Source organism: Leucopleurus acutus (assembly GCF_964270905.1).
Source record: "Leucopleurus acutus genome assembly, chromosome: 12".
Lineage (NCBI taxonomy): Eukaryota > Metazoa > Chordata > Mammalia > Artiodactyla > Delphinidae > Leucopleurus > Leucopleurus acutus.
The window spans coordinates 13,558,660-13,581,388 of NC_139154.1; the positions used below are offsets into that span (position 1 = coordinate 13,558,660).

The 22,729-nt window shown below is 49.5% G+C and overlaps 1 protein-coding gene across 1 annotated transcript; it reads left to right on the forward strand.

Moving 5' to 3' along the window:
- Positions 1-1,283: 1,283 nt before the first annotated feature.
- Positions 1,284-18,305, forward strand: THNSL2 (threonine synthase like 2). Its single transcript, XM_082851546.1, has 9 exons — positions 1,284-1,350; positions 3,693-3,927; positions 5,169-5,363; positions 6,033-6,185; positions 9,288-9,518; positions 12,690-12,838; positions 12,945-13,070; positions 15,272-15,423; positions 15,917-18,305. Exons 2-9 carry the CDS (start codon positions 3,705-3,707, stop codon positions 16,140-16,142), a joined length of 1,455 nt encoding a protein of 484 aa, XP_082707672.1. The 5' UTR covers positions 1,284-1,350; positions 3,693-3,704; the 3' UTR covers positions 16,143-18,305.
- The last annotated feature ends 4,424 nt before the right edge of the window (positions 18,306-22,729 follow it).

Here is a 22,729-nt window from a genome sequence, read left to right on the forward strand (position 1 = left end):
GAAGTAACGGCAACACCAGAGGGCGGCCATTCCCTCCATCCCCATGACGCCCAGTGGGACCACCTACAGTGACCAAGCCCGGCCTAGAGGCAAGTCTAAACCTTATCCGGCATCTGTCACATCCAGTTCCACAAATTTTGCCATCTAAGTGGGTCGGGTCCCGGGAGCAGGGACGTGAATCCAAGGGCATTTGGCTATATCTGGAAGACATTTTTTCACGTCTTGCTTTTTTTCTTTAAAATAAATTGGGGAGGCATTTTACTCTAGAATATATCTGTGCTTAATAAAAAGTGTTTTCCTACAATACGATGTCACGTATCCCTGTGGATTCTGAATTCCTGACTCACTAACCCTAGTTTGAGAAACAGTTTGTCAGCCTTCCAGTTTTCGTAGGTGGGAAGCATGAAGCCCAGAGACGATAAGGGCCTTTCTTCTTTGCATCTTGCGCTCAGTTTTCTACCCTGCAACGTGCGACGATGTGGTGCTTCCGGGGCTTGCAAGGAAGATTTACGAGACTGTGAATAAAGCGCTTAGCAAAGTGTCAGAAAAGCATACTAAGTGAAGAATAAATGGTTTCCCTCTCGTTAGCATTCCCTGCCGCTCCCTCCTCCACCTCTTCCCACGCCGCTTTCTTCCGCCTTTAGCCTCTCTGCCAGGTGGCCCGGCTCATCCTCCGACCGGAAGCCTGGCCGCTGCCCCCGCGTCCGCGCGCACGTCCGGAACCAGGCACTCCCGCCGCGCCCGATCCGCCTCCCGGGCCGCGCCCCGCCACTCCCAGAGCCTGGCACCAGGTAAACGCGCCCGGCCCGGACCCCACAGCCCTCCCACTCTCCCGCCCAACCAGCCGATTCCGGGGCGGGGATTGGGGTTCCGCCCATACGCGAGCGGGCGCCCCAGCGGCCGAGCCTCCAGCACGCGCGCGCCGGCCCCCGGTCCCCTTTCCGGGTCCTCTTCCGGCGATCGCGGCGCCCTCTCCGGGGTAATCGGTAGCGAGACTTTTGAGCTCTGGAACTTTCGCTCAACCCGGATTTCAGCGTGGCTGGATCGGCCTCCCTAACCCCTTTCTTCTGTCTCTAGTTCGGGCGCTGCGACTTGGAGGAACCTGGGAGGGTTGAGGGTTCCCGATGCTTTGCACTTTTGGCAGGATTTCTGCAATTCTCAGAGAGCCCCGACACTGAGAAGTCTGCGGGGTTTTCAGAGGCTGGGAGTGGAGCCTTATCCCTAAGACCTTATCAAAACCGTCTTGGCCCAAGACCAGGCCAGCCGGACGACTGGTGCCCAGTGACCTTGGAGAGGCCGGCGCCTGCCGTGGGCCTATCGGGGCCTCCACACCAGGGGCCGCAGTACGAGGTCAGCGATCGGCTGCCAGGGGTTCGGCCGCAGAGGTTTAAGTCTTCCCCACGGCCTCACCCCTGCTCAGAAATCTCTTCGCCTCCTGGAGGAACCCTTCTTGAAACGTTTCCTTGTCTTGCGGCGCTCTCTTGTTGCCGTTGCTTTTCATCCAGATTATTGGTCAGAGTTTTTCTGACCTGTCTCCACTCTGGAATAGGGCCCAGCGGAGTCACAGGGGCAAATTATAAAATCATGCGCCAGAGGCCACTTAGTTCAGTCTCCGTCGGATGCTTGGAGCCCCCATACAGCCCCCATACAGCAGTCCAACCAGAGTGCCTGATTTTTTTTCGTCAGCTTCTCCACGTCCTGTGGCAGCGGCTTCCACTTCTGGGCTTCTCTCTCCAGTTTACCTTACACTGAACCCAGTGGTGTATAGCGCATGTAGCTTTGCCGTGCTGGCCTCAGAAGGCTGCCCCTTGGGGTCTTTGGATAGAACGGCGGCGGCGGCCCTTCCTGGTGCAGACAGCCGCCCGTGTGCTTATCAGTCCACTTCTTCCCACTGACCTGTGCAGAGCCCGGCCTCAGGCCCTCTCCTTTGTTCCTGGGCCAGGTGGAGGCGGGAACGGAGACCAGCGCCCTGGGAAAGTGCATTCCGCAGAGATTTTCTTTCGCGCTTCTCTGTAGCTCTGACTGCTTGCCACGGCTTCTCTGGCAGCCCGGTTGTCTTCTTGCCTTTAATCGGACCCCGGGAAGTGGCCAGGCACGACCGCCCTCCCGTTACTCCAGGGTCTTATGCATTGGCTTTAACCCTTGCCACAGAGTTACAGAAATTACTCATTTCCTTGAAGGCACTGCTAGCCCTGTGCCCTCCCACCCTGTTGTGTTTGTGAGACACTGGGCCTTCTTTGCGTACTCCCTGCAGTTGGCTTTTGGAGTTGCCTGATTTCATTTCTGTGCCGAGCACCCCTATACAAGGTGATATGTCCCAGTTTGCCTGAGACGGTTCTGGTTTATCCCCGTTGTCTCAGCGTAATTATGAATAACGTCCACTTTCACTTTCAAAAGATTCATGATTTGGACAATTCAACTTGTCTCTGCCTCTCAAAGTTGGATGCATTCGTGTTCGTAGGCTTGGGCGTGGCACAGGGCAGCCCATGTAGGACTTGCTCTGGGCTCAGATGTGTCAGAGTCACAGTCTAGGGAACCAGAATTCCTCCAGGTCAATGCTAGCTCATTCCCTTTCTCATAGGTGGAAGGCTTCAGGTGGCTTTGTCCCCAGAGGGCAGGGGTTCCCCTCTGGCCCTGGCACAGAAGTCCAAGCTGGTACTGAGAGCTATGTCTAGTCAAATTCATCCCCAGAGGTGTTGTGGGGATTTATAATCAGAATTCACAGCCATGATCCAGAGAAAGGTGTTCCGAGCTCAAGCCTAGCGGCTTAACATGGTTCTTGGCTCCTGGGAACCTAACTGATGTGAAGTGTGACCAGAGTTAGGCCTGGGGTGCCCTTGGACCCTATCCCCTTCCATGCTAATCAGAGTTCTGCATCCAGACAGGACCAGTTAGCCGGGCCAGATGATAGTAAGGGTAGCATATCAGCACTTCTAACTATTTTAGGATCGGGCTGAGAGGTAGGCCACTGCTTTTCACCTGGGATGACTAACCGTACTAGTTTTCCTGGGACTGAGGGGTTTCCTGGGACTTGGGGCTTTCAGTTTTAAAACTAGGAAAGTCCCGGGCAAACTGGGATGGGTTGGCCACCCTATTCTTCATCCTTGCTGCATATTAGACCCACCCAAGGAGCCTCATGTAGAGATTTCAATTTAATTGATCCAGGTAGAGTCCCAAGTAGGGGTATTTTTTTTAAACACTCCCAGGCTGATTGCAACAGACTACCAGAGTGGAGAACCATTAGGTTATAGGCAGCATTGCTAAAAATCCATGGAAGGTGATGATTATTTTTTTAGCAGAAGTAGATACATCTCTCAAAAGGGAGTGTAATCAAGTGTGTCATCCTCTCCTTATCGAGGGGGGTATCAAAATGACACGTGCCTTATTATTGTTATTCCTTCTCCGCACCCCAAGGACTTCTTCCTCATCAGTGAGGATCAAGTGTTCTCCTTTCCCAGAATGCCCCAGTACCCCCTCTCCCGTGGCAGTAGTTCAGTAGAATGACCTCATTTTGATTGGAGAGGTCAGGATTTGTGCAGTCTCAGGTGAAGCTGGCCTGAGATGTCACAGAGCCCCAGCCTCCCATGGATCATGGCCCAGGGGCTAGCCGAAGGGGCTGGGTGTACTTCAGCATTGTCCCCTGGCGTACTGAGCTTGGAGATCAAGTGTCTCTGGGACTGTTCCCTCTGCAGGCCTCCAGGATCATGTGGTACGTCAGTACTCGGGGGATGGCCCCACGGGTTGACTTTGAAGGGGCCCTTTTCTCTGGCTATGCTCCGGATGGGGGCCTCTACATGCCCGAGAAGCTGCCTCAGCTGGACAGAGACACCCTGCGTCAGTGGAGTGTGGTCTCCTACCCCAGCCTGGTGAAGGAGCTGTGCAGCCTCTTCATTGGCCCCGAGCTCCTTCCAAGAGATGACTTAAATGGTGAGCAGACCCTGCCTTTCTACTCTCCCATCTCACTCTTCTGCCAGCCCAGCCCACCATGGAGTTGCAAATCCATCATTTAACCCCTAGGAGGTCCCTAGCCACATTTCTGAAACTTTGGAGTTTTTTCCAGACTCTGGAATCCCAGAATTGGAAATATCCCCGAAGTGTTCATTCATTCCAGCTCCCACCTCCAGTGAGATGAATGCCAAAGTGATCTGTGGAGATTTTTTTTTTTTTTTTTGCTTATTTTTTAAAAACCCTTTCAAGGGATTTCGCTATTGTCCTGAGATGCTTGAATGTGGGGTATTTCCTTCCTGCATATAAAACACCCAGACCCTCAGATTGCTGTTTTATCTCCTTTAATGGTAATTCCAGAAGGGACTTTGAGAGTGTTTTGGTCCAGCTCATTTCAGACTGTTATGTGCCTACAGATTCTCTGTGGGAATATCTTTAAAGTGCAGATTCTGATTCAGTAGATCTAGGGTGGACCCGAGAATTCTACATTCCTATCAAATGTCCAGATGCTAATAGTGCTGCTGGTCTGTGGACCAAATGTAATGGTGAGAGTTTGGGGCTGAGAAGAAGAGGACTCAAAATGTAGTTCGATGACCCGCACTGATGGTGTTGCCTGGGTACATATTAGAATTCTCAGACTTCTCTGACCTACAGACCCCAAACCTGCATTTTAAGATCCCAGGTGATTGGTTCACTAATTAAAGTTTCAGAAACACTACTCTAGATGACCTTAGCCTTAGGTAGGATTCTAAGTAAACCATCTCAAGGTGCTGGCATCACAGGTGTGAGATTAAGTAATACAAAAACAAACAAATAAGTCTCTGTCTTTAGGAAGGAAAATTAGAAGAGATGAGACATTTGCTTTGTTTCTTATGCAATTGTTTAATTGAATCTCATTGGAATACATGCACACAAGAAATCCAAATGATGAAGAAATTTATAAAGTGAAAAATGAAAGTCTTACAGCACCAATTCTGGTCTCTGGGGCCATTACTATGAGGAATCCATGAACAGTTTAGTTCATGCCTTTTCAGACATTTTTCCTAGGATTAAACAATTATATTCATACACAGTATCCTTTGTGATAAAACTTTCTGGTCTTTTTATCTGGTAACAAGGGAAAGAAACTTCAAATGTAAAAGTGTAAAGAGACTGAGAGTGAACTTGAGGGACAAGAGAATGGCCTTTAATCACCGTCCAACGTCCCCTCTCTCCCCTCGCAGATCTGATCGACCGAGCCTTCAGCAGATTCCGACACAAAGAGGTGGTCCATCTATCCAGACTGAGGAATGGGCTGAACGTGCTGGAGCTGTGGCATGGGGTCACCTACGCGTTTAAGGACCTGTCCCTGTGCTGCACAGCACAGTTCCTGCAGTACTTCCTGGAGAAGAGGAAGAAACACATCACCGTGGTTGTAGGTGTGTATCATGGCCGTGCGCCCTGGAGCCCTACCGTGCCCCAGCTTGCCAGGGTCCGCCCACAGGATGCCCTCCACTGATGTCTCTCGGGGAGTGTGTTATTGGTTCTTCCAGAGCAGGGTTCTTTTTCTTAAATTGAAGTATGGTTGATTTATAGTACTGTGTGTGTGTGTGTGTGTACAGCACAGTGATTCAGTTATACATTAACTATCTATCTATCTATCTATCTATTCTTTTTCAGATTCTTTTCCCTTATAGGTTATTACAAAATACTGAGGACAGTTCCCTGTGCTCTACAGTAGGTCCTTGTTGGTTATCTATTTTATGTATAATAATGTGTATATGGTAATCCCAGCCTCCTAATTTATAGAGCAGGGTTCTTAAACTTTTCTTGTGCCACAGACCCTTTTGACAGTCTGGTGGAGGCTGTGGAACCTTCTTAGAATAATATTTTAAATACATAAAATACACAGAAGGTATGGCGCCAAGCTCACAGATGCCCTGATTTCTATCCGTGGACCCCTTGGAGGTTCAAGGACCCCAGATTAAGTACTGGGTTCCTACCCTCCAGGATATTGCCTCATTTGGCAACAGTGCTTTAGGGGCCATTGCTTTCCTTCTCCATCTCCCTCGTCCTAAAGAGGAGGGTTCCTCCTTCTTCCCATCCAGGCACTTCTGGGGACACAGGGAGTGCTGCTATCGAGAGTGTTCAGGGGGCAGAGAACGTGGACATCATTGTTCTGCTGCCCAAAGGTCGCTGCACAAAGATTCAGGAGCTCCAGATGACGACAGTGCTGAGAGAGAATGTCCACGTGTTTGGAGGTGAGTGCTGGGACAGAGGCTCCGGGGACAGCATGGCTTTGCCTCGAGTGGTCTGTTTTGGGAGATGGGCTGGAACAAAACTAGTCAATCGACTAGCTGACCATCCTTCCTCCTCCCCTTTCTCTCTCCTTCCCTTCCTTCATCAGTCATATTTAGAGGCTGGTGTATGCCTTGACTTAGCACTGAGCAGGCTCGTGGCTACACAGTTTCAGAAACTACTGGAGGTGACAGGTGCCTAAACCAATACTGACAGTACAACCGAGGAAGTGCAGGTTGAAAATCATACCCCAAAGAATGCCACTTCCCTGCATGTGCACCCTGCTGGTCCATATCTACAGGCAGCTACCCAGAGTCATAGCCTGAGCCAACTGACTTGGGTTCTGTCCCAGGGCACTGAAGTTCAGATGGCAAAAACACGTTTAATAATTATTTTTAAGAGAATGTGCTGTTGCATGTTGGCAGCTCATGCCCTCCCTTGCAGTGTTGAACCAACTAAGCTATGCACTTGGTTAGCAGGTCTCAGTATTTAAAATAAGAAGCTACTCAGTGGGAACCATCGCTAGTGACCCCCCTTCCTGAGCCACATCCCGAATCATAGGGTTTTGTGTTTGCAGAGAGGCAAAAAGCCATCTCCTTAATGTCTGGCCATCTGTTCTGAGTGCGTCTAATCATTACGGAGTTCAAGAGTGTAGGAAGGCGGGATGGGTTTGAGTGGAGTCATACTTTTTATTTTTTATTTCTACCTCTGACACCCTACTACACCCCAGGTAGCCCCAAGGAAGGGGTTGGAATATGAGCAGTAGGGGTCTTGGTGAGGTTTTGTGCACTGTGGCCTTGGGCAAGCTGTCCAGGTGGCCTGGCTTGGTTTGGTCACTCACCTGGCAGGACAGCAAATATAGTGACAGAAAACCTTCCTTCTATAACTGGCCTGGCCTCCTGTTATGATCCCATAGATGATGTTTTTATAGAACACCAATTTTGTCAGGGACCAAAAGAACAGTGAGGACGAACCTTACCCATGGGAGTAGCATGAATATTCTTTGTCTATTTGTTCAAGAGCAAACAAAAAGCCCCTTCTACTCTTTTCTTTAGCAAGCACGTACGCATTCCACTGAAAAGTTTATGGTTTAGCTGAGGCGGGTGTTGGCAAAAATCTTACACATTAGCCTTAGTAATGAATTACCCATATCTGGCTGCATTTTCCTGCAGTCACGACAAGATTTTAATGTACAAGGTTCAGGTTCCTGAGTGTCCCTGTTACACCCTAAGCACCAAAATTGCTATTTATGAATCTAGGACTGTCTTTACCTAGAATCAAAGCAGAGAAGAGCTTTTCGTACCTCTAATCTGCCCTTCTCTCCTTGTACACAGATGTTGGGAGGCTTTGACCTAAGGGCATGTGTAGAAGCATCCTGACCATGGGGTGGAGAATGGTGCCCATTTGAAAAATAGTGGCAGGGACTTCCCTGGTGGTCCAGTGGTTAAGACTCCGCGCTTCCAGCATAGGTGGCGTGGGTTCGACCCTGGCTGTGGAACTAAGATCCCGCATGCTGTGTGGCATGGCCAAAAAATTTTAAAAAGAAGAAAGAAAGAAAGAAAATAAGAAAGGAACCTTTAAAGGAGTTAGCTTTTGTTTCTAAAACGGGACTGTTCAAATTCTTCCCTTCCTTTCTGGAATCTTCTGATTTGGTTTCCAGGAGGACGTGTGTTAGTTCGGGAGCTAACGGTGGGCATGTGTTTTCTGTTGGGCTGGTGAGCTCCGGGAGTAGAGATGGGCCACCTGGGTTGCTGTGTGTTGGACACTAATGTTTTCTAAAGTCATGCATTTCCATATACATTGTATACCTGGTTCTTCTTAAGCACGGGATAGTCAGCAAGAGCTAGTTACATATTACTTGGGATGTTTTTGGTTGGAAGTAACAGAAAATCTAACTCAGACTGGCTTGAACAGGGACAGTCTTCAGCTCATGTCCCTGGAAGTCTAGAGGTGGGATAGGCTCCCGACTGGCTGGTTCACTGGAGCCAGGTTCTCTGCTCCGTCTTCCATTCAGCCTCATTCCTCGTGTGGCATATGATGGTTACTGAAGGTAACCAAGTCTCTCTTCCTGTGGCTCTCTCTTAAAAACAGTGAATCTTTTCCTAGCACCCCAGCAAATATCCCCCCTATACATGGATCTGGAGTCAGTCCTGCAGCCTCATTACTGCTACACGATGAAGGGTGGAATGAATAGGAACCTCAGTGCCGGCCTTCCCTGGTGGCACAGTGGTTAAGAATCCGCCTGCCAGTGCAGGGGACACGGGTTCGAGCCCTGGTCCCGGAAGATCCCACATGCCGTGGAGCAACTAAGCCCGTACGCCACAACCACTGAGCCTGTGCTCTAGAGCCCGCGAGCCACAACTACTGAGCCCGCATGCCGCAAACCCGAGCACCTAGAGCCCGTGCTCCGCAACAAGAGAAGCCACCGTGGTGAGAAGCCCGCGCACGGCAACGAAGAGTAACCCCCGCTCGCCGCAACTAGAGAAAGCCCGTGCGCAGCAACAAAGACCCAACTCCGCCATAAATAAATAAATAAACAAATTTATTTAAAAAAAAAAATAACCTCGGTGCCTACTCTGGCATTTCCCCTGATAATCTTCCCCCACCGTCCTCCAAGTCTGGACCCAGTGGAGAAACAGACCCAGGTTTCAGACAAGAGAACAATATTGGCTGGATTGCTGGTTGGGCTGGGTTGAGGGATGCAACTTGGACTAGGGACCCACGTGGGAAGAGCGACTCTTTCCCTCCAGCCCCTGATGGAGGACGGTGAAGTAAAGCCCAGCCTCTCACCATCTCACAATCTGATAAACCATCCCCGGAGACTGGGGAAGAGGGCATGGAATACAAAGAGGAATTCTCCCCCAATATCCCAGAAAGCTGACATTTTCTTTCATTTTAGATAATGGTAGAAACATTGGAAATGTGACCCCAAGGATATGAGACATGGTTTGAGTGAAGGTCCCAGCAGGATGGTCTCAGCCCAGGAGTACATGCTGACCTTATGGGCACGTGCTGGCCCCCGGGGGGTTCTTCATGATAACTCCCTCTCCTCTCTCCTCTGACAGTGGAGGGGAACAGCGATGAGCTGGACGAGCCCATCAAGGCCGTGTTTGCCGACGTGGCCTTTGTCAAGGAGCACAGTCTGATGAGTCTGAATTCCATCAACTGGTCCCGGGTCCTCGTGCAAATGGCCCACCACTTCTTCGCTTATTTCCGGTGTGCACCAACCTTAGACTTGCACCCACTGCCCCCCGTGGAGGTGGTTGTACCATCGGGGGCTGCCGGTAACCTCGCAGGTAAGGAGACCCCTGGGCGGAAATGGGCTTTCCAGAAAAACGCCTGTGGTCCCCGTCCTCCCAGCTGCACTTTGGTTGAGGATAAAGGTTGGGTCCTAAGTGATGGGAAATGACACACAAGAAGCTTCCAGAAAACTTGCCCCCAACTCCCTGGGGGTGACATCCTGGCCTCTTGCCACAGGGGAAGGAGGATGGGTTAACCCCGAGGTGCTCCGGATGCCTGATCTGATGTGTTTGCTCAGCAGAACGTGGGGAGACTAGGCCAAGGTTCAGCCGCTGGCCCGGCTGGCAGTGCCCTCTGCCAGGAACGTGGACTTTCCTCCCAGCTCCAGCCAGCTGCCCGCTCTGAAGATAAGGGCTCGCCTGGCACGGCGTGTTTTCCCTGGAGACCGCGTGATGTGGAAAGAGTCCTGGACTTAGGCTTCTGTGCCAGTTCTGTCCTTTACTCGCTAAACGTCTTGTCTCTTAGATTCAGCTCCTCAGCTATCAAAGATTGGAACACTTATCATATCTCTCGCAGAAATAAGATTCTTTATGCGTGTCTGTGAACTTTATGAGGGTCAAGAGCAATAGAGCTACGTGGCATTCAAATCATTTCCTATAATAATACTTAACATTTATCAAGCACTGAGTATGCATCAGGTACTGCTCTAAGTGCTTCTCTCATATTAACCCCTTAAATCCTCACATGCGCCTATGAGGGGGACGATACTATTATTTCCATTTTATAACGAGAAAGTTGAGGCACAGAGAAGTTGGTCAGCCTGCCCCTGGTTACACAGCAGTCAGTCCCAGAGCCAGGATGGCAGCCCAGGCAGGCTGGCTCCAGAGCCTGAATCCTCACAAGCATGCCTCCTGATTGGCATGACTTGTTTTCTGATGGTTCCGTTAGTGGCATCGCTTCTGATGGGCGTCCAGGACAGCTTAGGTGAGACCATGAAAGTATCTTAGCGGTCAGGAGTCTCCCTGACTACAGCTAACACAGGGATGGAAAGAACGGCAGGCTGGCTGTTAGACAAGGATGGCTCGGCCTTCTTCCCCATCCATGGCTGCCCATTTGCATCACCCTCCAGGGAGCGATGCCACCTGCACACGTCCCGGTATCTGCCGCAGTGCCTGGCACAAAAGCACTGTTTGCAGAGGGGACTCTGATCTAGCCCTGCTCCATCAGGAACCAGCTGCTTGACCTGAAGCCCCTGGATCCCTTGAGCCTCCGTCGCTCCTCTGTCATACAAGGATATCATGATGTTTACTGAGGATCACGTGAAATAAGACTGTGAATGTGCTTTGCAAAATTAAGAGTGATGTTGGGTGGTGCGGTTATCCTTAACCCCTTTCACCTACTCATCAGAGATAAGCCATTCATGGCAGTAGGAAGCTTCCCCCAAACTACGTTGCCTTTCTGGGCTTTCCATCTTTCAGGGTGAGGAATTCCTTGTTTGTTCCATGCAAATAGACACCGCTATTAGGGCTTCTGTGTGCCCCCTCAGTCCCTTTCCAGAGGACGCAGTCTGAGGGCGCTGGTTCTAGGAGACTGAGTCAGGGGACTCAGCATGCGCTCTAGACTTAGACAGACCTAGTTCAAATCCTTAGTCTGCCACTTAGCAGGCTTTGGATGGGTCATTTCAACTTCTCAGAACCTCCATTTTCTCTTCTGCAAATGGTGGCGAGCACGGGAACAGTGTCAGGGCACAGTCACCTTCTCCTACTCTTTCCTTCTTTTTTTTGTAACGGCTTCATTGCTCTATGATTCACATATCATACAATTCACCCACTTCAAGTATATAACTTAATAGTTTTTAGTATATACAGATTTGTGCGGCCATCACCATAATCAGTTTTAGAACATTTTCCTCACCCTAAAAGAAAGTCCTGTTCCTTTAGCAGTCATTCTCCATTTCCTCTCATCCCTCCCAGCTTTAGGCAGCCACTAATCTATTTCGTCTCTATAGATTTTCCTATTCTGGACATTTTATGTAAATAGAATCATCCAATATCTGACCTTCCTTCACTTAGTGTAATGTTTTCAACGCTCATCTATGTTGTAGCATGTATCAGTACTTTATTCCTTTTTATGGCTGAATACTAGTCTATTGTATAGCTATAGCACATTGTGTTTATGCATTTATCAGTTAATGCACATTTGGATTGTTTCCGTTTTTTAGTCGTTATGAATAATGCTGCTATGAACATTTGTGCTTAGGACCTGCTTTCAGTTATCTTGAGTATATAGAAACTAGGAGTGGATTTCTGGGTCATATTGGAACTCTGTGCTTAACTTTTTGAGAAACTGCTGGACTGTTTTCTGAAGTGGCTGCACCATTTTACACTCCAGCCAACAGTGTATGGGGGGGGGGGTCCAGTTTCTCCACATCCTGACCAAGACTTGTTATTATCTATCATTTTGATTCTAGCCATCCTAGTGGGTATGAAGTGGTATGTCACTGGGGTTTTGGTTTGTGTTTTCCTGATGACTAATGATGTTGAGCATCTTTTCATGTGTTCATTGGCTATTTGTATATCTTCTTTGGAGAAATATGTACTCAAGTCCTTTGCCTAATTTTTAATTGGGTTATTTTTATTGTTGAGTTGTAAGAAATCTTTATATATTCTGGCTTCAAGTCCTATGTCAGGTATATGATTTGCAAATAGTTTTTCCTCTTCTGTGGGTTGTCTTTTCATTTTCTTGATAGTCTCCTTTGAAGCACAAAAGCTTCCAAAAGCACAAAATCTTCTTAATTTTGATGAAGTCCAATTTATCTACTTTTTTTTTTTTATAATCTAGAGTAAGCAATGGGTCTTTTATTTTAATTTAATTTATTAATTTATTTATTTTTGGCTGTGTTGGGTCTTCCTTTCTGTGCGTGGGCTTTCTCTAGTTGCAGCTAGCGGGGGCCACTCTTCATCGCGGTGCGTGGGCCTCTCACTGTCGCGGCCTCTCGTAGCGGAGCACAGGCTCCAGACGCACAGGCTCAGTAGTTGTGGCACACGGGCCTAGTTGCTCCGCGGCATGTGGGATCTTCCCAGACCAGGGCTCGAACCCGTGTCCCCTGCATTGGCAGGCAGATTCTCAACCACTGTGCCACCAGGGAAGCCCTATCTACTTTTTTTTCTTGTGTTGTTTGTGCTTTTGGTGTTGTGTCTAAGAAACCACTGTTCTCCTCTCTTAAGCTGGCTTCATCGCTCAGAAGATGGGCCTGCCCATCCACCTGGTCGTGGCAGTGAACTCCAATGACATCATCCACAGGACCGTCCAGCGGGGAGACTTCTCTCTGTCTGAGGCCGTCAAACCAACCTTGGCATCAGCTATGGACATTCAGGTGGGGCCTGTGAGGCGATGTGCAGGTCTGACCCAGGTGTTGGTTGGGTGGAGGTGGACAAGGGCTGAGGTCAGCGTGGCCCTCGGGACCCTGCCTTTCTGCCCAGGTGCCGTACAACATGGAGAGGATCTTCTGGCTGCTCTCTGGCTCTGACAGCCAGGTGACAAGAGCCCTCATGGAGCAGTTTGAAAGGACCCAAAGTGTGAGTCTGCCCAAGGAATTGCACAGCAAGGTCAGTTACCACCCATACACCATGGAGAAGGGAAAGGGTGCAGCCACAAGGCCAGGCTTGGGGTTTGAAAATCTGTTCGAGGAAAGGGGATGCTTGTTTCTTGAGTACCTACTATGAGCCTGGCACACCTGCAGTCACTTCATGTGGATTTCTTTGTTGAATGAGGAGAGGCAGTAGAGGTTATTGGTTTAGAGTCAGGTGGGGCTTAACTCCAAGCCAGCTGTGAGACCTTGGACCAGTTTCTTAAATTCCGTGCTTCAATTTCCTCATCTATAAAATGGGGATAAAGAGAATGCCTGCCTCATAGCATTGTTGAATTTTAAGTCAAATAATACCCATGAAGAACTTTGTATACTGCCTGGCAGTATAGGGCTTAATATATTAACTGTTGTTTTTATTTATTATTGTTGATTTCCAATAATAACTGGAAGCCACTTTTCCCATCCAGTATGAGCAGAGACTATTGTTCTATTAGCTTTTTTTAAAAAAAAAAAAAAAGAAAGAAGGAGAAATTTTATCTCCTCAGATGGGTAGGAGCCTAGGGAGGGATTGCTTTTATTTTAAGGTAACCTGGCGATGAAAACTTATTTAATATAAAAAAAGAATTTCATATGTTGAATTTGCTTTTAATTTTCTCTGCCACATTCCCACCAAATCGTCATCCAGACTGTGTATATCTCCAGTGCCTAGGACCTCACTACCTCACATCAGCTGTAATCATTATGAAGGTCTTTATATCAAGCTAGAACCTGTTACTTCTTAGCTTGTGCACTGGTGAGCCATCTGATTCCCATACTTAAAGAGAATCTTCGTTTACCTGCTAAGCCTTCCTTTAGCTGTCCCTTACATGACGTAATTTTCAGTGGTCAATGTCCATCTTAAAGGGTTGTCTCCAGAACTAGATACACCCACACAGACTGGAGTGGAATTTCTGTCTTCTGGAATCTATGCTTCTTTTGATGCAACCTGCCTTAATTAGTTTGGACTGCTATAACAAAGTACCACAGACTGGTGACTTAGAAACAACACAAATGTACTTCTCACAGTTCTGGAGACTGGAGGACTGAGGTCAGGGTGCCGTGGTTGAGTTCTGGTGAGGGCCCTCTTCTGGGTTGCAGTTGTCTGCCTTCTCATATGTGGAAGGAGATTTAGCTAGCCCTCTGACCTCTTCTTATAAAGACGCTAATCTGATTCATGAGGGCTCCACCCTCATGACCTAATTACCTCCCAAAGGCCCCACCTCCAAATACCATCATATTGGGATTAGGGCTTCAACATATAAACTTGGGAGGGACACAAACATTCGGACCGTAACACAGCCAAAGTTCAACTTATTTAATGGTTTGTATTGACATCCACAATCCTTCTCCTCATGTAAATGAGGTGCTCCATGAAGACAGACACCATATCCCCCAGTTCTTCGTTCTCTCCCCCGCTGTACACGTAGAAGATATTCCAACTGCTGGAGCAGCATTCATTCATCCATTCATTCACTCATTCATATTACATATTGACCATGAGTCAGGAGCTATGCTTGGTGCTGGAGATACAAAGATAAATAAAACACATGCATTGTCTTCTGTGAACCCTAATGGGTCAGGAAGGTATCTAAACAATTTATAATCCCCTCTGGTCTCTATTGGTTGCAGTTGAGTATATGCAGGGTTTTTGGCACATTGTAAGCATGCAGTGAATTTTCAGAGAATGATCAAATAAACCATCTACACCGAGGGAGTACTGAGAAGGGAGTCTTCCTCCGTCTAAAGGTAGTGGGGAGTTTTCCTAAAGGAGGTGCCACAAGAGCTGGGGGGGAACTGACGGGAAGCTATTCTCACATCCACAGGAAGGGGGCGTGCCAACAACAAAGCAGCAGGAAGGCTTGAGTGCCCTTACCCTGTGTTCTGTCCCGTTGTCGAACAAGACTACATACACTAATTTGCTGATTCATGAGCCAAATTCTAACTAAATGTGTTGACCTGAAACTCAAAGGTATCCTTCCCCTAACTTGAGTGAATCCATTTAAAACTGGGAAACGTGGGAAACCAAATTTTTCTCTGAGCTGGATCTGAGCCATTCAGTCTGAACGTTTCATTCGTGTTTCTGGTGCATATCTGGCTATGTTATGTGGTGGGAATTTTCTCCCGTTTTCCCCACTTCCCCTCAGCCCTGATTCCCACCCCTCTGACCCTGAAACCTGTCAGCTTTCAGAGGCAGTAATTTCTCAGTCAGTGTCAGACGAGGCTATCACCCAGACCATGGGCCGCTGCTGGGAAGAGAACCAGTACTTGCTGTGCCCTCACTCGGCCGTGGCTGTGAGCTACCATTACCAGCAGGTGGACAGGAGGCAGCCCAGGTACAGGTGGTGGGTGCCTGTGTGTCGGGGGGACCCCTTGGCTTTCAGGGGTCCTCGTCTTCCCCAAGCAGGAGAGAGAGGAATGTGAACAAATGGACATTTTCTTTTTTTGGCTGCCCCTTGCTGCATGCGGGATCTTAGTTCCCTGACCAGGGATGGAACCCATGCCCCCCTGCAGTGGAAGCACAGAGTCTTAACCACTGGACCGCCAGGGAAGTCCCACAGATGGCTTTTATGAGCATGATGGGTGCTGCGTGGAACTGTGTCTTGAGACTGTGGTCCTGGAAGGGGGAGCTGGGCCTCCAACAAGGAGGAGCAATTTGCTTGCAGAGATAAGTTCAAGGGACCAAACACGTCTTTTTCTCTCTCTCTTTCTCTGCACCCTACCTCTCCCCTTCCCCTGTTCCTTCTTCTCCCTCCTGGCCTTCGTTCTGTACCTGTCCCTCTGTCTTCTGTCTTCCGCCCCCTGTTCCCACCTGCCCTGCCTCCGCAGCCCTCCCCGCTGTTGTCTGGCTCCCGCCTCTGCAGCCAAGTTCCCGGAGGCCGTGCTGGCTGCCGGGCTGACCCCGGAGACTCCCGCGGAGATCCTCGCCCTGGAGCACAAGGAGGCGCGCTGTACCCCGTTGCAGAAGGGTGACGACTGGACGCGGATGCTTCGGGACCTGATTGAGGACCTGAGCCGGCAGCGGCAGGGGCGCTTCCGGAACGCGCCGGCATAGCCAGGCTTCCTTTAGGCTTCGGACCCTGGGAGGTGTCCCCTCTGAGCTGCCTGGTGCACCTTCTCTCCATGCTTCGGACCCTGGGAGGTGTCCCCTCTGAGCTGCCTGGTGCACCTTCTCCCCATGCAGGTGCAGGAGTTTCTCAGGGGGCTGCCCAGTTGGGTCTGGAGCCAGCGGGCTGTGCGCTGTTCCTTGGCTGCTCTGTGCTCTCACCGTGGCTGGCTGGCCGTGTTGGGCCTGGTCACCGGGGAGGCGGGGAGGGAGTCGTGGAGGATTGCTGGGGGTGCACCCCCAGGGCCAGACAGTGCAGGAACATCACTGCTTCCTGTGAAACTTTCAAGGCCTGCAAATGAAAGGTCTGGGGCTCAGGGGCAACCTTGGCTCCAAGATTTTGGATCCCCAGATCCTAAAACCTGTGCCGGTGGGGCCCGCTGCCTCCATTACCACAGGTCTGGCTCTGAGCCTTAGTTTATCTGGTCCCCAGAGGTCTTGGCCACAGGGCTTCCACCCTGTCAAACGTTGGGAATCCCTGGAATAAAAGTGCAGGTTCAGTGCAATGGTGACTCTGTGTGCCCTGTGGGCAGAGCCCGGTGCCTGTCAGGTCGTGATGGTGGTACCATGGTGTCCCTCATCCATCTGCTGCCCCAGGTTGCCAGCAGGGCAGGTGGCACAGGAGCTGGGGTTCAGGATCACCAGATCCAGGCCATGTAGGAAAGCAGGGACCTCAGACTAGGTCAAGTTGCCCTGTTGCTCATGTACCAGGTTCACCATCCTTATTAAACCAAGTCATGATCACAGCAGCGAGAAGCAATGGTCCCTCTTTAAACACTAAATAAAGTCCAAATGCCTACATTTCCACAGGTACCTCCATAATCACGCTGCTTCAGAGAAGCCAAGTTGTTCTTTCCACTGAAGACACGACTGACGCTCTCCCTTCTCCACGCCTTTGACCCTACACTTGCCTCTGGGAGACTGTCCTTCTTTGATGAACCCACAAGTCCCATCTCACAGGCTATTTGTCTTGGTTCCTGGTACTTGTTTACCGTGTCTTGTTTACTCGTCAGCGCAGCTGGAAATAAGGACTCCTGTTTCCTGACTCTGGCAGAACTCCAGCTGTAGCTTTCTTAAGCTGTGTATTCCCTTCTGCCCTGTTTTATGGTTATCCACTTGAGACATTATCTTCCTGTCTCTAAGCTCCTTGAAGATAGGAACGATCGTTTAACGCAAGGGCTAAAACTTTTTGGATTTGCCCCTATTGATTAAAAATCTTTTAATATGTTCTCCCAACATATGTGGACTAAATTATGTATAAACTACACAAACCGTGAGCTAAAATAGACATGAAGGAATAATAACGACACCTATATTTATCTTTTCTCCCCATTCTCCAACGGATCGCCTGTGGGCCTGTCTTTGGCAGTCCTGGTTGAACACAGTGCCTGGTACATTCCAGAACCAGCAGGAACCAGGGGCATAGCACCCCTGTGATTGCACATCTGCCAGATACTGTGCGATGACTCTCAAAGTGTGGTCCCTGGGTTTATCCAAAATACACTCTCCTGGCCCCTACCCCAGACCTTCAAAGGCAAATCTGTGGGCGTGCGTGCGCCATCTTCAGTCCTTACAAATGCCCCAAGTAAGTTTCGACCCTCTCACTCGGGAAACCTTGGCCAGAGGCTTTAAGTGTATGAATAATTCTCTTCCACAGGGAGATAGGCCTTTTCACAAGGGCGTGCTTTCTTCCTGCTACTGTTTTCATGATCTAGCCTGCACTGTCCAGTTCAGGAGCCACTAACCATATGTGACTGTGGAGCCCTTGCAATGTCAATAGTCTGACTGAGGAACTGAATTTTAAATTTTAAGTTTAACTTACATTTAAATTTCAAAACTATTACTTGATTCAGTCATTGGAAAGCTTTTAGGTATGATTGGAAAAATGCAGATATGTGAAACTGCTTTTTCAGCTGTGAAATTTATGAAGTACATAAAATACAGGTAAGTATTTCCAATGAAAATTCAATGTTCTGATTGACATGTGTCACAACTGTAAACTGCATATTGGATTTCAAAGGCTTCCGATGAAAAAATCTAAACTATCTCATTAATAATTTTATACAGATGACCTGTTGAAAGGATGATATTTTGATGTGTTGAGTTAAATAAAACACGTTATCAAAATTAATTCCGTCTTTTTCCTTTCCTTTTCCAGGGACAGGGACAAAGTTATATATGTGGTTCGCCTTTGTCTCACGTTGTATTTCTACGGACAGCAGTGATCTAGGCTTTGGGTACACGTGAACACACGGCAGATAGTTGTGGATTTAGTTATATTACTGGGTTCAAATCTCATGTAGATCGAGGGAAGGGGTTAGACAAACGCAAACGTGTACGTCAACACAAGCCTGAGGCTCTGGTCTCTGGGGGCCCCTCTGGAAGGCAGTTAAGGCAGGCACAGCGTGGAGGTATTTTGGGCCACTAGAGGGCGCTGTTACTACCACTCTGAGGGCCGCTGTGAAAGGAGCCAGTGGGCATCTGGCCTCCAACGCGGCCTTTCCCGGCCCCCGAAGTCTAAAGGAGCTTCTGGGCCACCCAGCTTGATCTCTGCCTGCTACCTCCACATCAGAACCACTAGCCCCGCATCTACTTGATGCCCAGGGGCTGAAAGGAGAGGCCGGAGGGCATCCTCTTACTGGAAAACTTGGCATCGAAGCATGGCATTCAGTACGTAGACGGCAGGAATGCTGGACGCACAGGAGGATGGGCGAGCATTCCTAAGGGAATGACCGTGACCCTTACAGCCATCAGCACCTGACAGCTTCCGAGACACTTTAATATCCACAAGAGCATACCTGAGGGAGCCCCCAGGACCCATTTATCTATTAGGCAAGACCAGGCTGATACTTCGGGGTCATGAGATACTTAGAGGCCCGTGAAAATATTTTTATTTCTATTAAAAGAAACAATGAATATAATCCGGCTTGGATTATATTCATCTTTATACCAACAGTTTAGTAAAAAAGAACTTTAAATATTTTTTGTAGAAGAACCCCTTGAAAGCAAAAGTGCCTGGAGCCCACGAAAGTCATAATGCGGCCCTCAGAGGACCCGCTCTACGCCAGGTAATACTTCACCAGAATCAACTAATTTAATGGTGACAAGCAAGCTGTGAAATACGTGTTACTACCATCTATGTTTTAGAGATGAGGTCACCTGTCAGGGTGGTACCGCAAGGGGGCAGAGGGGCTGGGACTTGAACCCAGGCATGTGGCTTCAAGTTTGACGTGTACTTTCATCTTATCATGTTGCATGGAGCTGGTCCATTCTGCTGTGGCCCTTCCGCGGGGTCCTCTTCCACCCTCCCTTTCATGGGTGGATTTGGGAGCATGGCCATGATGCTCCAGGAGGTCCACCAGGGGCTGCTGCAAACCTGCGTCCCAGGTCTCTCCACGGGCCCTGGCACCCACCTGCTGCATGCGGCCAGAGCCAGTGGTTCCTTATTCTTTGCTGCCGCATTTCTGAGGGTCTCAGGGCAGTGCTGGGAGTTACAGGGGGTCACAAAACCCTTCACCTTCTGGAGGCTTCGGAGTGATATCCAACTCTGAGAGCCCACTGCACCTGTGAGAGGAGACCCAGAATAAAGCCATTGGACACAGCACAAACAGACATGAAACATGAACTACAAGATATTCTGGCCACAGGGAATCTTAGGGCTGAATGGAGGAGAGGACAGGAATGAGATGAATTCTGAAGAAACATCCACCCCTGTGAACATATACACAGGCACACAAACACAGACAGACACACACACACATACAAATACATACCTACATACACACTCATCCCCCTCAATGGAAAAAGCAAGGATCCTGGTACCAATTGAAATTAGAAGCAGGTTGAAGTTGTCCTTCTGAGTCGTCCGCTAACTGGCGGTGTGACCACACACAAGCCATTTCATCTCTGTGAGCCTCAGTTTCCTCATCTGCCCATTGTAACACTTACCTCGCTAGTTTATTTTGAGGATTGAGATCATGTATTTCCAATTCCTAGGTAAATGCTAAAATGCCATACAAGTGCTTCTCACTAACATAATTTAGTCTGCAGTGAACAGTTTAGTACTTTTAAGCTATCTTGCGTTTTTTACTAATTGCTTCCCGGATTCGTCTTCTCTTGCCTCTTCCTGAAGGATGAAGTTCCTTCGTGGCCCTGCGGTGCTGGGACAGCTCTGGGTGCAGGGTTGGAGTTGCCCTGGCCTGCTCAGTGCACCCAGCGACAAGCCCTGTGGGGGTCATTTGGGGGTTGAATGTCATGGATTAGTCAGTGGGGGCTCTGCTGGGCAGTTAACAAGCCTCATCAATTTGCAGTGATGAGGATGGTGGGATGATTCCCTTTCCTGAGCACTCATGATGGGCTGAACCCGTTGTAAAGCACGTTCCAGACACTGGCTCCTTCAGTCCTCACAAGGACTGTATGAGAAAGTACCATTAGGGGCTCCATTCTAGAGATGAGGAAATGAAGCTCGGAGAGGTTAAGTAATTTGCCCAAGGCCACCCAGCCAGTGAGTCCTGGAGGAAGGATGTGAGGCCGAGTTAACCTCAGAGCTAGACTAGGACAGGAACTTTGGGCCCGATGGCTTCCAAGTTTTCTTCAATCAGAGTCTGCGAGCTCGATGGGGAGCGGGCTGCGTCTGAGGGTGGAGGAGAAGAGAAGAGGACCCATCACTAGGAGACGGGCCATCTGGGGAGAGGGGCACAGAGCGAGTGCCTTTGCAGGGAGCTCTCCTCTGGCTCAGGCTCCCTCTTGGAGCTGGGTTCCTCTCGGGGATGCTGGAAGCTGGGTTCCTTGTGGGGATGCTGGTGTCTGCTGAGTGGATTGGGTATGGTTACGGGACAAGAGGGAGGTGAGAGTAATTCTGTGGGATTGTCAGCTGCTGGCAGGGAGGCCCAGCCTGGTGGTTCCCACTGGAAAGACTCAAACTTAGATGGATAAAGTCGGGGAGCCTTTGTTGAGTTTTCTGTGTCCCCAAATAAATAACGGGTGAGCAACACAGGAAGGGCTGGGCTATTAGCCTCCTGGAAAGAGGAGAGGGCCAACTTCTCTGTCCTGCTCACTGCCTCTGTCCAAAAAAGCATCTCCCCAGAACTCCCTTTCAGGCCCAACCCATCAGTTTATCCATTCCACAACCTGGGCATCTCCCAGGTGCCAGCTGGGCAAATGCTGAGGGCCACTGTGCTGACTGCCTACCAAGTGCTGGGGAGAGAGAAAAAGTAGGAAAAGATGGGGCTGGGGTTGACTTATGCAGAAGGATAAAAGTTTGTGGCAGCACCCAGGGGCTGTCCCCAGGCTGTGAGGGACTGGTTACTGGTTCTCCAGGGCAGGAGCCCAGGCAGTCCCCCTGCGGCCCCCTCCCGCACTGACCCTCAGTGTTGCAGTGATTGGTTTAGAGCCTGCTCCCCCGCTACTTAAACAGTCCTTAAAGGCTGCTGTCAAATGCCCCATAAGCCAGGACCTGGCGTCCACACCTAGCCTTCACTGAGTATGGGACAGAACAGGCGGGAGGAACTGCAGGGCCCAGAGGAGGAAAGGTGACTGGGCAGGAGAGGGTGGGGCTGGAGTGAAGAAGGCTGGGCTGGGTCTCCAAGGGTCTGCTAGGTACCAAGGGGATGCTCCTCGGTTCAGGACTGTTCCCTTCTCCTCTTCAGTGGTTTAGCCGTCGCAAAGATCTATTATAAGAAGGCAAGGGACCTCCTGTCGCAGCAGAAGTGTCTGTGCACTGCTCCTTGGGGAGGGGACCTTCTTTTCTCTGAATGAATGCGCAGGCCTTAAGTCACCAAGGCCAAGGTCCTGTAACAGGTGCAGAGCCAAGAACTGAGGCAGGGCTCTGCATGGGTTAGGCCAGGGTGAAGCCCCTGGAGCCTCCCCTTGGTTTAGCTGCTAGGGGGACCTATTGAGCGTCACCTCTCCAGCCTCCCCTTGGTCTCCTAAGTCGCTGGAATCACTGGCTTCCACCATCCCTGATCCAGACCTCATCCCCAAGCAGGGACAGCGCTTGTTTATAAAACGGATGCAGTTTAGGTCTTGGGGGTTCGGAAAGGTCAGGGCGCAGCTCTGGGTAACCTCCTGCAAATGGACGTCCCCTCGAGCTGCGTTCTCGCCCTCTCTCCCCGCCCCCCTCAACCCCTGGACAAAAGCGCCCTCCAAAGTCTTCTTCAAGCCCGGAATGGCCAGCAGAGAGCAGCAGAACACACCCAAAGTCCCTCTCCCTCCAAAGGTGACTGACCGCACCCCGCAGGCATGCAGGTCTGACCTTGTTCTCTAGGAATTAGAGCCCCTAAAGGTCAGAAAGGGGGGTGGGCCCCAGAGATTTTTCTTTTCTCTTAGCTCATTGTTTCTCAAATTTAATATTGGGAAGTTCCTCCTTTAAAGCTTAAAAAAAAAAGGTATATATATATATATATATATATATACTCACAAAGTATATATCACATATAATTCCAGTGTTGTCGTAAACAGTTTTTGCTTTGTAATAATGCTACTGCAACATGTACAAACATGAAACTACCTATGAACCCCTTATATTGATATCTCCC